This window comes from Marmota marmota, unplaced genomic scaffold, assembly GCF_001458135.2.
Source record: "Marmota marmota marmota unplaced genomic scaffold, marMar, whole genome shotgun sequence".
NCBI classification, from domain to species: domain Eukaryota; kingdom Metazoa; phylum Chordata; class Mammalia; order Rodentia; family Sciuridae; genus Marmota; species Marmota marmota.
This window is the reverse complement of record NW_025999930.1, coordinates 307,720-322,748: the sequence shown is the minus strand read 5'-3', so window position 1 is coordinate 322,748 and position 15,029 is coordinate 307,720. Positions and strand designations below refer to the sequence as shown.

Genomic DNA, 15,029 nt, shown 5'->3' with positions numbered 1-15,029 from the left:
ATGCACGTGGAGCGCACGGCGCCGCGGAGCTCCAAGGAAGACGAGTTGCTTCCGCGGCGATGGACGTCCCAAGTAAGGACCAGGAGCGCGCCGGGGCCTGGGTTTGGCTTCAGGGTCTCTGTCCTTCCTTGTTTGACCCCTGGTTGTCCGCATTCAAACTAATAATAAAATGCTTAGAAAGCAAACGGTGGGGACGAGAAGGGACGGTCCGCAGGTTTCCGCGGACTCAGGTGGCCACTGCTTCTCTGGCTCCCTGGCTCCGCACTCTGCCGAGCTCAATCCTCGCGGCTCCTGTCGCTGGGCTCGCCTGGCACCTCCGCCGGCTTCTCCGCCTCCTTGGCGCGCTCCTGCTCTGAGAGTTGCTCGCTTGTGGGGATGGAGTTCTTCTTTGGCCGCCCCTTGGGCTTGGTAGGGGACTCCAGGCCGCCGCCCTGCAGTACCTACACGAAGGATGACCAGTACCTCGATGGGCGGGGAGGTGGACTGGGGACCCTTGTGCCCAGCACCCAGGGGTGACGGAAGGACCCAACCGGGTCATCAAGGACCGCTCCCCGCCCCTGGGAAACGGCAGCCATTTGAGAGCCGTTGGGAAGAGGCGTCCCCTAAGACTGCAGAGGGGTTCAAGGCCGCCAGCGGACCTGAGGGCTCCGCGGGACACCAAGGATTGTTGGCCCCCATAGGGCACCCAAAGAGGCAGAGGGTCCTCATATGCACCAGGTACGGAGGGAATTGGAAGGGTTGGGAAGAGGTCCTCGCGAAGCAGGGAGGAACAGTTCTTGCAGGGCACAGGGGCATGGCCCGGGAAACCGAGGGCCTACAGAGCTACCAGGCACACTCACTATTTTCTTCCACTTCATCCTCCGATTCTGATACCACGTCTTCACCTGCAACTGGCTCAGGCCCAAGGACTCGGCGAGATCTATTCTGGAAAGAGCAGGGCGCACCTTCAGCAGGGCAGATGGCCACCCTCCCACCGCCTACTGGCCCCAGCCTGGCCCAACACTACCTGTCGGGTGTGGAGAGGTATTTCTGCTTCTCGAAGCGTTTCTCCAGGCCCATCAGCTGCAGCTCTGTGAACACAGTGCGGCTCCGGCGCCCCTTCTTGGCTTTCGTGCTCGGCTCACCAGGGCCTGCGGCCTCCAGCTTCCCGCGGAGCTGCAGCTCCAGTGGCAGGTGCGGCGCACCGCGGCGCCAGGCAACCCAGGCCCGGCGGCCAGCAGCGCTGAGCCCAACCCGGAACAGCCGAGCGGCGCCAGCGGGAACTTGAACACCGCCGCCTGCTCTGCCTTCAGCACTGCTGCAGGGAGAGAAGAGTGAGGAGCCCAGTGAGCTCCAGCTGCGCTTCTCTGCCTCGGGCATCGGCCGCACCAAGGGCCACGGGAGCTTCGGCACAGGGATTTGAACACGCAAAACCTCCACGCCTGGCTGCCTGGAGCAAGCATGCGAGCCACGCGCAAAGATTTGAACTAAGCGCAGAAGACAAGCCTCCTCAATGTTCTGTTCTCCAGAGTCTGGAAGAAAGGACCTCCCCAACCCGGTGCTCTGCTCTGGCATTCCCCATGCCCCAGCCGCCTCTGGATTTCAGCGTTCTCCAGAAACAAGTTCACAGGTCTGAGACGCATGCAGTGTCTCTTTCGTAAAAAAGGAAATTAAGAAGAGACCGGTGCGAATTAAGAAGGTGGGCGTCTTCCCGGACCAAATCCGGCTTGCTGCGTTCGGAAAAAGGACCTAAAGGACTGTGCACGGTCACTCTCCTGTGCTCAACACAGCAGCCACACCGCGGGCTGTGGCCGTGCTGTCCTCTGGGATGGGGTCGGGCGCTTCCTAGAAATTCCAAAGCACCCTGTGAACACGAAATTTGTGTTCTTGTTTTTCTGTTCAGGCTCTTCCCCGTGAAGATGCTTGCATGTTCTCTAATCCTAAAATGTTTTTTTTTTCTTTTTGCCCGCTTCAAACGAACTACTAACAATACAACAGATAGAAGTGAAAGGCAGCCGAGACGCTGCGTCCCAAATTAACTTAGAACAAGCAAACTGGCTCTGCCGCCACGGGCGGGACAAGCTCAACCAAGAAGGGACGAAAGGAGTGCAGAAAAGGCGGTTGGTGGGGCTGGGGTCCCCGCCAAGTTTAGTAGGCCTCCCTTCCCTTCAGGCTTCTCTGAGTCCGGTCCTAGTCCCTTGTAAGTACGAAGGGGACCCAACAAGGTGCAAGTAGAGGTAAGGAGGAGGAGAGGGGAGAAGGGAAAAGGACTCTTTAGGGGAAAAGTGGGAGAGGCAGATCTACACAACGGAGAGGATGAGGGAGGCCAAACGCTGAGCAGCGTAGATGAGAAAGGTTAAGAAGGGAATGGAGGTGGTGGAGAGGGCACTGCAGGCCAGGACAGGCACCCACCAAGAAAGAGATAGGGTGGGCAAAAACGGTTTGAGCAAGTGGTTCAAGTTCTGCCAAGACCCAGCCGACCTGGAAGTGGAAGGTCCAGCCCGGCAGCGGCTCACAGGCAGGCCTCTTGCTCACAGCAAGGCCCTACCGCAGCAGAGGCCTCATTGTCCCCAGCTGCAGCACTGGACTCCAGGANCCCCGCCCGCGCCGCCCCGCCCCGCCCTGCTCCGCTGCGCTCCAGGCTGCGGCCCCCCACCCGCTAAGCGGAGCCGGAGGGAGGAACCCAGAAGGGAGGGAGGAGGGAAGGGAGGAGAGGCCGGCGTGAGAGGGGCCGGCCGACCGAGACCGAAAGAGAACCAGCGGAGCGCACGCCCAGGAAGGACCAACGTAGAACTCGGGAAAGGAGACCCTCCCCTAGAGATGAGACACCGTGGGATCGAGAGACAGAGAGGTGAGAAAAGGTCCAGGCGGTGACAGTGGGGACCAGGAAAGATAAGAGAGTGACGGTGCCTGGGATGCCGTGGAGACGTGTGCAGAGAGACTGACCGGAGAGCGAGAGTCCGCGGCCCGGACGTGCCAGAGGGCACAGAGGCAGGCCGGACAGAGGGAGGGAACAGTAAAGAGAAGAGACAGGTAGGAAGGCCCGCGGCCTAGGCAGGGGTTAGGGAGGAGAATGGGCAAAGGCCCCCGCATCTCAACGGGAAAAGAGTGACGGTGTGCCTCCCGCCAGGGTGCAGGGCCGAAGGCCGCGTAGGGGTGCTGCAGTGGGCAGGGTGCAACTCAAAGAGTGGCAGTCGCACCTGTGCACCACCACCAGGGCCCACCTCCGCCTCAGTTTACCATGATCAGCCTCCTTTCCCTCCGACTTGCCCTGAGAGGAAAACGTTCTGCAGGCAGATTTGATTGAAATGCAAACCCAAGTGATACGTGGACACATTCTCCTTGGCAACACGGGGACGCTGTGGGCTGGGTTATGTCCTCCTAGTTAGAGGATTGATGGAGAGGAAGAGAAAGGATGCAACTTCCCCATTTCCCACCTTTGGAGCATCAAAGGAACCAGGTGGAGCTGAGGGCAGGGATCAGGGGGTGCTCTGAGAGTCTGCCTCCCCATCTCTGAGTCTCAAAGGCTCCTGCAGGACTGAGGAAATCGGCAGCAGCTCTTTTAGATCAGTCTTGTAAAGAGAGTATAATCCCAAACCTGAGGTGAACAATCCCAAAGTAAACTCTCTACCGAGTTTGGAGTTTCGGTCCTTTGACTCTGACACTGCTGGGTAAACCACTGCCTGTTTCTGGGCTCCAGCTTTCTGTCCCTTCCAGAAGAGATATACTTGACACCAAGGAGTTTGTGAGGACTGAGGGAGGGGGTCCTTACCCAAGACCCACAGGATCTCCTTGTTAGGAGGGCGGGGTGTACCTAGGAGGCAAGAGGAGGAGCTGTTGTCCTCCCCTTCCCACTCGGCAGACTGGGTCCTACCTCCAGCCCCAACCACCACAATCAGTCAGCACCTGGCTCCCAGCTGGTGTCTTAAAGCACTCCTACTTCCCAAGTGAGCTCTACGCGGAGCCTAAGTCCTCACCTCTGGGAAATGGGCAGCATGCCCTGCCCCCTCCCTAAGCTGATGCAGTTTCGGCAGTTCAGTGGATTGACCAGCGGCGATCTTGAGGCTCGCCCTAGACGGCCCTAGCCGGTGGCAGCTGGCCCAGACTCTGGGGAGACTAGGAGATGACCAAGACCCCTTGTTCATAGGGACTGGGATAAAAGACAAAGTCTTACCAGAGGCTCTGAGCCACTGCTCCCCAGTTGTTGGGTGACTTCCTGAATCCTAGGGTCATCAGTTGTTTCCGACTCCCCAGGGTAAGTGGTTCAATGAGGAAAAATGGTTCTTTGGAAGGGGTGAGGTGAGACCTACTAAGAGTAACAGTGGCCCCCACCAAGGAGGCCTCTGAGTGATCAAGCGGCAGGGGCTGTGTTAAGGCTTCTCTTGGCCCAGCACCCACCCCACCTCCTCCTGGGCAAGCAGAGGAAAGCCAATTTCTCCTGGGGTCCTCAGAAGCCCAGAGGGGCTCTCCCCAGTGAGTAGGCACAAAGAACCCTTCCCTAGATGGGGAGTCCAACCACCTCATTTTTCCGATGGGCAACTGAGGCCAACAAGAGAAAGGGACCTACCCAGGCACCCCAGTGTGTAGGACTGTCTTTCCATGGCCCTCTGTCTCAGGGTCCTTCCCCTGGCCTCCACCCTCCCCAGTGTCCTTTGCCTCCTCCTCTTCCTCTCTGCTTTCACGCCTTCCAAGGAGCTTAGACCAGGGTATTCTCTAGAGATTTAGGCCCAGACAGCCCCCACCCACCCCTCACCTCGTATTTGGATTCTGAGAGAAGTCACCCAGATTTGAAACGTCTGTGCGCAGCCCAGTTGCAGCCCTGAGGGTCTCACTTGCTCAGGACTGGGGTCCTACATCTGAGTATTCATATTGTTGATCACATGTCACCGAATCTATTTTACCACCTGTCAGCTTCTCAGGGTAACTCTTTGGTCAGGTTGTTGTTGGTGGGGGTTGAGTGATTTTCAGCGTGGAGGTCTCAACTCTAGATTTCAGGGACTCAGTAGACTATGATGCAGCCTCCTCCCCATTCCACAGGTGTGCCCCCCAGCTGCTTGGACTCTGGCCAGCGCTCTTTCCTCATCCCAGGCCTAGGCCTTCCGTGAAGGCGGTGAAGGCGCCTCTGGGAATGAGGCCCTAAGGGTTGTGGGTTTGCCCGCAGGGAAGGGCTGAGAGCCACGACACTCCCTCCCCTCCAGTGCGCAAAGACACTGCCGCCGCGGACCTGCCCCTAGTTCACCCCCCGGGGGACAGCCACGTCCTCGGAACTGAAGGCAAATCCTCAGATAAACCCCTTTTAGGCGAAAAACTCAAAACGAATGACTGCGAGGCCTCCGCTGCTCAGGAAGGGGCTCACAGTGAAGGGGACTTCATTCTCCAGCCCAGGCTGCCCGAAGAAGGGGAGTCGCCACCCAGAGGCGCAGCCGCGGTGCCCGACGCCGGGGACCAGCCGGGGCCTCCAGCCGCCGCTGCGAAAATCCCGGAAACCGTCCACTTGCGGTGTATTCGCAGTGGAAAAGATGACCTCAGCGCCCGGGGCCAGCCACCCTCCCTCGTAGCCTGGCAGCTAGGGGCTCTGGGCACAGGGGGCCCTCTGCGCCTTGAGGAAAGATGGGGGTTCCAGAGCACAGAACCGTTCCCTCCCCGGTGCTCTGTCCCGGTGACTCCACATTTTCAACTGGCACCGGAGGGGCGAGGCGGAGAAGGGGTCTCCTCACCCTATTAACCGAAACTCTTAAGCACTGGTGTGCAGATTCCAGGCCCCCTTCCCTCCTCCTGCACCCTCCTCCTGTCCCAGCGCCTCCCAGATGGCATTCTGGAACGGCTCCGGAGCCAAGGGGTCACAGAATAAAGACAGAGAGGCTGAGTACCCAAGGGGGCATCCCTGGGACAGGTCAGCGTCCAGCGTCTGGGGGCTTCTGGGTGGACTCTTCTCCTGCCCTCCCAGGACTGCCGGCCTATTTCTTTGCATTTCCTTCCTACCTGCCCTGGGTTTGTTATCTTACTTGGCCAAACGAAGTTGGGACCAGAGATGTAGGGAAGTTTTCTTTAAAACGGTCACCTCGCCTCTTGGTATAATCCTCCAAATAGCCAACACCCCACCGGTCCAACAACTTCCTCCCAGTTGACCAAGAGGACCTCGATCTTTGAGCGGCCCGCCATAGAGCCCCGCGCGCCAAGGGCACGTTCCGTTTTCCAGGGACTCATCGCTAGCGCCCTTGAATGGCGCGGGCTCTTCCCCGTTTTCTTTCTTGAAGCCTGAGGTTCTGACTGCTCCTAACCAGGGGCAAGCTGGCGGGATGGCAGTGGTGGTGGCATTTGACGTGGGTCGAGGGCCTGTCTCGGTGGGGGCCGGGGGCTGCGGTCCGCGCCCTGCCCTTGTCTGGAACCGGGACTGGAGACTTCTGTTCTGCCTTCAAACAGGATTATAAAATTGCTCCGTCCCCAAGCTCGCAAGTCGCTGTCTCCCGGAGACCGCCAAACGTTTTCCTTTGGAGAAACCATTCTCTGTGACCCCTTTTAAATGAAAATTTCGACGTCAAGCGTGGACTTTCGTTTTGAGTCATTTCAAATGTTTGGGAACCCGAGGTCAAATCGTATTTGGGGCGACAGCGCCTTTGGATACGTCCCTCTTTCCGTCAGTAGTTATCCCTCTCGGAGCACTCTATGAATTTGATCCTTTGGAATTGGTTATTTTTTGTTGTTTTATAAGGTTGTTTTATGGTTTAATGTGTGATTCCCTTTGGAAGTGTGAGTTTTAAAAGATACATAGGTACATAACGACTGCCTTCCGAGACTGAGAAAACTCCAGGACCCGGTTCTTGGTGGCCAGGGTCCTGGGGCAGTCCTTGGTCAGTTCTTTCTCCATTTTACACCCACCCCTGGCCAGCCTGGGCGAGTCCCGCAGCGACCTCGCATCAGAGTCGGGTCTTGCGAACCCGCGGCGCTCGAGGCCACTTCCAGGACCAGGAAGTGGTGGCCACTGGGGGCCGGGGCTCGCTGGGGCCGGGTGATGTGGGCCGGAGCTGCTGGGTGATGAAGATCTAGAGGACCTCCACCCGCTGTGGGACTGTGAGAACTGAACCTCGGAGATCTGTTCTGGCGCCTTGAGTGCTGTGCGGGGAAGGAGAGGTTTGACCGGTCGGGGCGCAGGTTGGGGAGCTCAGTGCGGGTGTTGGAGCCGCCCTGACCTGGGGGGGTGGCCGGGAGAGAGAAAGCCACGTGATGACCGCCTGTAGAGACCCTACTGGCCCCTTCGGGCAGGTGCTTGCCGCCTACTTGCCGTTTAGCTCGCACCCAGGACCTTGCCGGAGCTCTTGAGGCTGCGGGTGACCCTGTGCTGAGGCCGCACTTCGCCAGGAGCACACGCACACGACAGGCCGGCCGGCGGGAAGGGAGCAAGCTGCAGCGAGGCGGCCAGCTCTCGCCAGCAGAGGACACCCGCTGTTCTTCACTTTCCCTTTGCTTGCTTTCTTGTCTTTCTTCATCCATTTCCCGGCTTCTTTATTACAAGTTCTCCCCATCCTCCCCTGCTTCTCGCTCTCGCTCTTATTCTCTCCGCCCCTCTTTTTCTTCCTGTTTTCTTTTCATCAGGACAACCAAACCACAGTTCTGTCCTCCTAATAACGAGAGACGGGATCTTCACACTGCTAGATACCAGCCACTGTGGGTTTAGTCGCTTCCATTATAGGCAGAGCCCTTGGAGGGTTCCACAGCCCTGTGGCCAGGGTCTTGGAGCCTGGGCACCCTGGGGAGCCAGCCCTCTGTGGGACAAGGAGTCCAGGTCCTGCCCCATCAGTAGGGGGAGCTGGAACGCAGTGCCTCCTACAGGATGTCCTTGCCCACCATCCAGCAGGTTGGTGGATGGACACTTGCATCTGTCCTCCCTGACACAGACAGTGCTGTGACCATAAGTCTTTTCCTGCTCTGAAAATTTGAGTGAGGGGCAGGAGGAGGCCTGCCCCTGACTCCTCCAGCAGCACCTCCCATTGGATGCCTTGCAGCCCTTGGGAGGGGACAGAACGCTGGGCACAATGCTTATGTTGTAGGTAAGGATTCTGGGGCCTACAGGGAACACAGAAAGGCCACAACACCCTGATCCTCAGATGCCAGCCCAGGACCAGCCTCATGCCAGGGCTCTAGGCCAGTCCTTCTGCTTTCTGCTAGAGATGATCAAGGGGAAAGAGACAGGACCTGCCGCCATCTCCACAGGCCCTGATTTCCTGGGCCCTGTCTCCCCACATTACACCTGCCCTGTCCCTGCCCTTGATCAAGAGCATTCCTTGTCCAAACTTCAGGTTCCCCAAATAAAAGGACAGGAGGGGTTTTTAGATGAAACCTTCACCTAGCCAGTTTTAACAGCCTTAATCAAAACACTTGTTCTGTAAAGAGCTAGATAAATAAATATTTTATGCTCTGCAGCCCAGAAAGCTTTGTTGCAGGGACTCAGTGTTGCCATTGTAGTGTGAAAGTAGCTTCGGATAATACATAAACCAATGAGTATGGCTTTGTTCCAAACAAACTTTGTTTATGGACACTGAAATTTGAATTTGATTTCATTTTTACATGTCATGAAATATTCTTTTCTTGATTTCTTTCAGCCACTTGAAAATGTAAAATCCATTCTGTTTACTGGCTTTATAAAACCAGGCAGAGGGTCACGATTTGCCAGTTCCTGGTTTAGAATCAATTCCGCTGATTGCACAAATATGTGCACTTGCATTTGAGAAGTGTTACCTTGTTTTTAAAATTCTTTTTCTTTTAGTTTTAGTTTCTTTTTTTTTCCATGGAAGCACCCATTTGTTTAATAGCATGTGAGTCTTAGAAATATAGAATCACCTGGTTCATTGCCTACTCCTGTTTCTGAATTCTCAACAATTAAAAGTTTTCTTTCTATGAATACTGTCCGCAGACACTGGACTGAATGAGGCAAAATCATCCTCTCACTTAATCCTCACAATGGTCTTTGGAGCAGAGATTGTTTACTTTGCCTTCTGGTTCCTTACACACTGCTGATTACAGGGTGCTCACTACCTTCAGTGGCAGTACTAAGGGACTACTGAGAGTCCCCTGATCTGGACCAGCAGCCCCCAGCAAGGGGGAAGGCCACGGCTGGTGAGACGACTCCCTCTTGGGCCATGTCCTTTCCCGTCTCCTCTCATTCCGTTGACATCCCGGATCTCCAGTGGCTGAGATGTAAGACAGACAGAAGGCTATGTCCCTGACTTTCTGGGAGTTTCCCAAGCCCTGAGCCTTTGCAGCTGCCAAGTGACAAATTTGCAAGAAACAAGCAAAGGGAAAGAATATGACATAAAAATAGCTGTTATAAATGTGTAGTTGGCTAAAAGCATTTCCAGGAAATCTTGCTCTGGGGGAGGCCAATGCCACATCTCCCATGACCCATGGTTCTTGTGCCCTCTGCTGGTCACATTCTGTCTACCAGGATCACCAGGAATCCTCCTGAAACGGAAAACCAGACAGCATGACCTGCTACATGTGGAATCTAAAGAGTGGAAATCCTGGAAGCAGACTGGAATGGTGGCTACTGGAGCCCGGGGTGGAGAAAATGTCAGTCAAAGGGCACAAACTTTTAGTTATAATATGAACAGAAGTTCTGAGGATTTATGTACAGCATATAGATGCTAGTTGATAACGTGTGTTGTATACTCATAATAATGTATTGTGACATGTGCTGAGGGTAGATCTTGAGTTCTCACCATACTTAATGGTAACTATGAGAGGTGAAGATATGTTCATTAGTTCAACCAATCATTAGTTCTATCCATCATGGTGATCATTTCACGATGTATGTGAATACCAAAATATCACATTGTAGTCCTTGAATGTATACAATTTCTATTTGTTAATTATACCTCAATAAAGTTGAAAGAAATGTTTTTAAATGATGAAAAGAAATGCACATTTTCTTTTCCTCTCTACATAAGTAGACCCCTTGTTGGATGCTGTAGCTACAAAGAAAACAGCATTTTATCTGCTTTCGGGGAATTCGGTTTAACTCTACTAAGACAGATGAGCTCAGACAGATAGCAAGGATGAAGCACATAGAAGGCGGTGGACACAGCAAGGCAGGTGGACAGCGTCCCATGGCAGGTGGCACACCACAGGCCCTGAACCCAAGGAAATTTCAGAAGCACACAAGGTGAAGTTTTCTTTGCAGGTTATTTTTGTATCTCAACCAAAAGACTGGCCACAAAGTTGGCTTATAAACATTCCAATACTAGGAGTTAACCCCATCTGGCCTTCAGGAATATGAGAGGCCTCAGCTCCATGACCCCAGGTTCTTCCCTGTTTTCTGAGTCTACTTCTGGCAAGGGGCATTTCTCAGAACAACTATGGATTCCATTGTGCATGCCCTGGCCACCATCTAAGAGCTCGTCCTCCATGTGAGGCCTTGTGTACCCCATCCTCCAACATGATCTCATTCAATCTTACATCTTCCATTCTGGGAAGGTGACAATTTTTTACCCTTCATTTACAAGCAAGGAAACTGAAGCAAAGGAGTGACCTCATTTGCCCAAGTTACCGACGTGGGATTTGAACCAGCATCTTCTCCATGGCACCACAGTGGCCTTTTTTAGGGCTCTCCACCTTCTAACTTGGCCCCCACTTCCCCTCCAGCTCTGATTATTGCTGAGGTTCAGACTTGTCGCTCCAGGTGCATCTGGACCCATTATCTCACCCTGTGCTGAGTGGAGAAGATGGGCTGAAACAGCCGTCCCCTGCAGACTGACCACTGGTCAGGGAGGGCCACAGAGGCAGCACACACAGCGGGGAGGGCATCTCCAGTCAGAGAACAGGGTGCTGGGAGCTCAAGTCTGGTCTAGGATACCCAGGATACTGGACCCTCCCATGGGCAAGCCCCTGTGCTAGCCCCAAGCCCCTGTGCTAGCCCCACTCTAGGACAGAAGAACTGTCATATATAAACCACATAACTTCTACGAGTGCAGTTCCTGATTGTGCAGGTGCACAACACACATGGCTGTGCCCAGCAGTCCTGCCAATTGTTTCCTCCTGTTCTCACAGAACCAGATATGATTCAAAAAACTGCTATTGCTTTAAGATGTTGTCATTCTTATCTTTCCCAGAGAATAAGTGACATGTTGAAACAAGGGAGGAAAGCAGCATATTGGAACATTTCCTGATAAAAAAATCCACTTTAGAAATTAGAAATTTACTGTCTGGCCATTGATGTTTCTATTACAGATCAAAGTTAAATTCATCCTTCAGTTTTGAATAAGGGAAACTCTAAGATCTGCTGAACTCTAAGATCGCCCCCTGGTGTCCACGCCACGCACAATCCATCTCTTTGAATCCTAGGATCCTATCAGTGTGTTTGGATAGGACTGTCTGGTTTGTTACTTTATAACTGAGGTCCCTAACTGGTTGACTTTGAGTTGATCACAAGGGAGATTATCCTTGACCTAACCTAACTGGACAAGCCCTTTTAGAGGGCCTGGGATCCTCCCTGAGGTTGGAGATGATCTGTTGGCCTTGCAGAATAGAAGCTGGTCCTCAGAAGGGCTTCATGGACAGGTGCTGAAGAGCAAGGACAGAGATTCTACACACAGTCCAAATCATCCTTCCTTAGCTGAGCTCTAGGTGAGACCTCAGCCCCACGGCACTTGCTTGCAGCCTGTGAGCCTAAGCAGAGGACCATGTAAGCCATGCCCAGACTTCTGACCCACAGAAGCCGTGAGAGAAGAAAGCCACTAAATTTGCAGAGATTTGTTATGCTGCAGTAGCAAACTAATTACGTAAAGAAGTTGCATGTGAGCAGAACCTGGTGTCTGCCCGAGGAGATAGAACTCAAGAGGCCAGGACACCCCTGATTGTGTTTTCGCTCTTTATCATTACACAGAGGTGAACTTTGGAGTCCCCCATGTGAATGAACCCTCCTATCAGGGGACCAGGATGGCTCTCTGTTCCTGAAATACCACCTGATGCCTGAGGAAGGAACCTGGCTGCAGCATAGACAGGACCTCTGTGGCAGGGAATGAGGGACCACATTTTGGTCAGCCTGTGTCTTAATGTCTTGCATCTGCTGTCTTGATGTGTCTAAGAGTGAATCAGAGGATGACCCCACCCAAAGAAGGAAGACCATCCCTACCCCTGGAGCAGGTCTTGAGTTGGACTAGCCCAGTGTCTGCAGTAGCTGAGATGGGTCATGTGGGTCAAAGCCACCATGCACCTCCTCTTCTCCCTAATTTTGGGGGAAGAAAGAGAACAGGGAGAATGAGAGCAGTGGTCAGGACACCACTTCAGAGCAATGCTGACCAGGGCCTGGCTGGCAGAACGTTCGTCTCCCAGGCCATGTCAGGTGTGCAGGGGGACCTGGACCCTGGTGCCAGGAACCTTCCCAGAGCCAATGTGGGTCCAGCAGGTGAGGCTGGGATGCACTGCTGAAGCCTGCTGAGGGGAGGAAGGGTGGCTTCCTGTGCACAGCACCCAACTCCTGAGACTGGGGCTGGGTAGCTCCGGGGCTGTGGCAGGGACATGGCCACAGAGCACACTGAAGATCAGGAGCAGAGCAGCCCTGCCTCAGCCGACTTCCATGGGCCCCCTGTCCTGCACCCCAGAGCCCAGAATAGGTGACTGGGAGTCGAGAAAGAGGAGCCAGCATGCCTCTGTCTGCTTCCCCTGCTGGCCAGCTCTGCTTAGGCCCATGAACACCTGGCCACAGCAGGGAAATCACTTCCTCTCCAGCTCTTGGCTCATCTTTCTGACTCAAATCCCAAGTCTCATTCTGGTGCCAGTGTGGCCTCGCTGCGTTCACAGACCAGCTGTGCTGTCTCCTGGCACAGGCTAGAGCTTGTCCAGGGGACATCTTCAGACAGGACGGATTGATGAGCCTGTGCAGAAGCGTAGGGCTCCCTCTGAGGTTCGCAGACTCTGTGGCAGATTCCCTGTCCCAGCTCAGGGGGAGGACACCAAGGCCTTGTGCGTGGCACCACAAAAGCCTTCTGGGGCACTCTGTTCACTTGCTTCATTTGTTTTCACTCCACTGACTGAGGACAGCCTCTGCCAGGGCAGCTCATCTCTGTGCTGGTCAGGGTGCTCTGAAGGGATGCTGATGGTCAGCAGTGTCTAAGAGGGCCCAGAATGCGTGGGAGGCGGCCAGGGGTGCGTGGGAGGACGGTGGCAGTGCCAAGGCATCTGCCATCTGCCTCACCACCAGTGCAGGGTTTCCACACCCCTCTGCCACTTCACTCACCAGATTACTCTCCAGCAGGCACCAGGCGCCTGGTCTGGGGACTGTGGATCTGTATCCTGCAGATGCTCTGGGATGTAAGCACCAGTAGTATCCTCATTTCTCCAAGAAAAGGACTTAGGCATACAGAAGGAACCTGCCCTGGGTCACCAGGAACCTTCCCCAAGTCACCAGCACCACCAGAAAAGATCAAATCCCGCATCGTTAGCCTGATTCAATCCATTCCATGGTTTCTGGTGAGGGCTCATCTCTTCCACACCACTAGAAAGTCAAAAATTCATTACGTTGGGAACATTCTGTATTTGTGCCTCTGGGCTATATTGGGAGCCTGGTGAGTCCTCTCTGGGCCTTGGAGATGATGGCCTCACCCCCTTCCCAACACCAGGAGGAAGTTCTAAGGGCCAGGCACTAGAAGCCAGAGCAAGCTTGGGGGCTGGACGGGGCTCTGTGCAGGACACACACACCAGGGACATCCTTCCTGAAGGTCTTTATGGCTGGTTCCTATAAAACCACTGTCTTGGGAAAATCACAGGGTGGTGAGGACTTGGGTCCTGTCTCCTCATGGTCCTGTCTCGGCTCACTCTCCCGCACAGCCTGCTCATGCCCACCCCACACACTTGGGCATTCCCGTGCATCTCCCCCCCTCCTCCAGCCCCTCTTCTGACAGGGTGAATCTGTTCACTTCTGCTGGCTAACAGATGAGCAGCTGCTGGCAGGACTGTGCTCCAGGCTTCTGTGAACACCTTCCTCCCAGGTGAGCATGAAGATGTAACACACCCAGGTGTTCTCAGGACAGAACCTGGCCCATGTCAGGTGCTCAATAACCTGGAGCTTCTGTCCCCAACACAAGGAGACTCAAGAGTCAGGTCATGGTCACTGCAGCTTCCTGAACTCTGCACTGGAAGGGATTCTGTAAAGTCCCTTTTCTGAAAAACACCCTCCACCCAGGGCCCTCACCCTCCCTGGAACTGTACTCTGTCTCTATCCTCGATAACCATCCAGCATCTGCCATGGTTTTTAGAACTTTCTCATCTCTCATCATCCAAACTCCCTTGTCCTCTGCCTTGGTCTAAATCCCACTCTGTAGCCTCATCACTGGATGAAAACACTTCCCACTACTTCCTCACTTAATAATGGGGAAACTGAGGCCAGAGAGTGGAGGGACTCAGCCACACAATTGCCAGCAGAATTGGGACCATGTGTTGGTCAAGACAGGATACTGCGGTGAAACCACCAACACCCCAGGCTTGAAGGGCTGAGCACCCTTCACACTCCTGTGACTTATTCATTATGTGGGTGGGGAGCCAGGCTCAGCCTCTCCTCCCAAAGCACCCACCTGCTCAGTGACTTGTTCATGGATTCATCTGGTATTTAGTGCAGCTTACTGTCAGTTAGACCTTACAACTTAGCTACAGTCTGAGACTCTCTCTAGCTGGTTCTTCTGGTAGAATAGGACTCCCTAGGGAAAGGAGGCCTCTATTGTTATATTTTTCAAAAAATCTTTGTCACTAGACCTTTCAATTCCTTAAGAATAAGATCCACCAATCCTCACCTGTACCCTAGTACTGAGAAATTTCTGGGGGAGATAAGGAAAAGTTCTGATATTTAGAAATGCTATCTATAAAAGAAAATTCTAGCATGGGGCCTGCTTAGTTTTCTGCTGTAAGAACATGCGGAATGACTCAGAACAACAGCTTTCATTGACTCATAATTCTAGAGACTAAAAGTCTAAGATCAATGTGTTAGTCACTTTTTGTTGCTGTGACAAAATACCTGAGATAATCAACTTATGAGGAAGAAAGGCTTAATTTGGCTCACAGTT

General features: G+C 54.0%; 1 protein-coding gene across 1 annotated transcript; it reads right to left on the bottom strand.

Moving 5' to 3' along the window:
- Positions 1 to 6: 6 nt before the first annotated feature.
- Barx1 (BARX homeobox 1) lies at positions 7 to 6,847 on the bottom strand. Its single transcript, XM_015506252.2, is given in 5 exon segments — positions 7 to 440; positions 840 to 924; positions 1,007 to 1,190; positions 1,193 to 1,297; positions 6,748 to 6,847. Coding segments are annotated over 5 exon segments (639 nt in total). The 3' UTR covers positions 7 to 275.
- Positions 6,848 to 15,029: the final 8,182 nt, after the last annotated feature.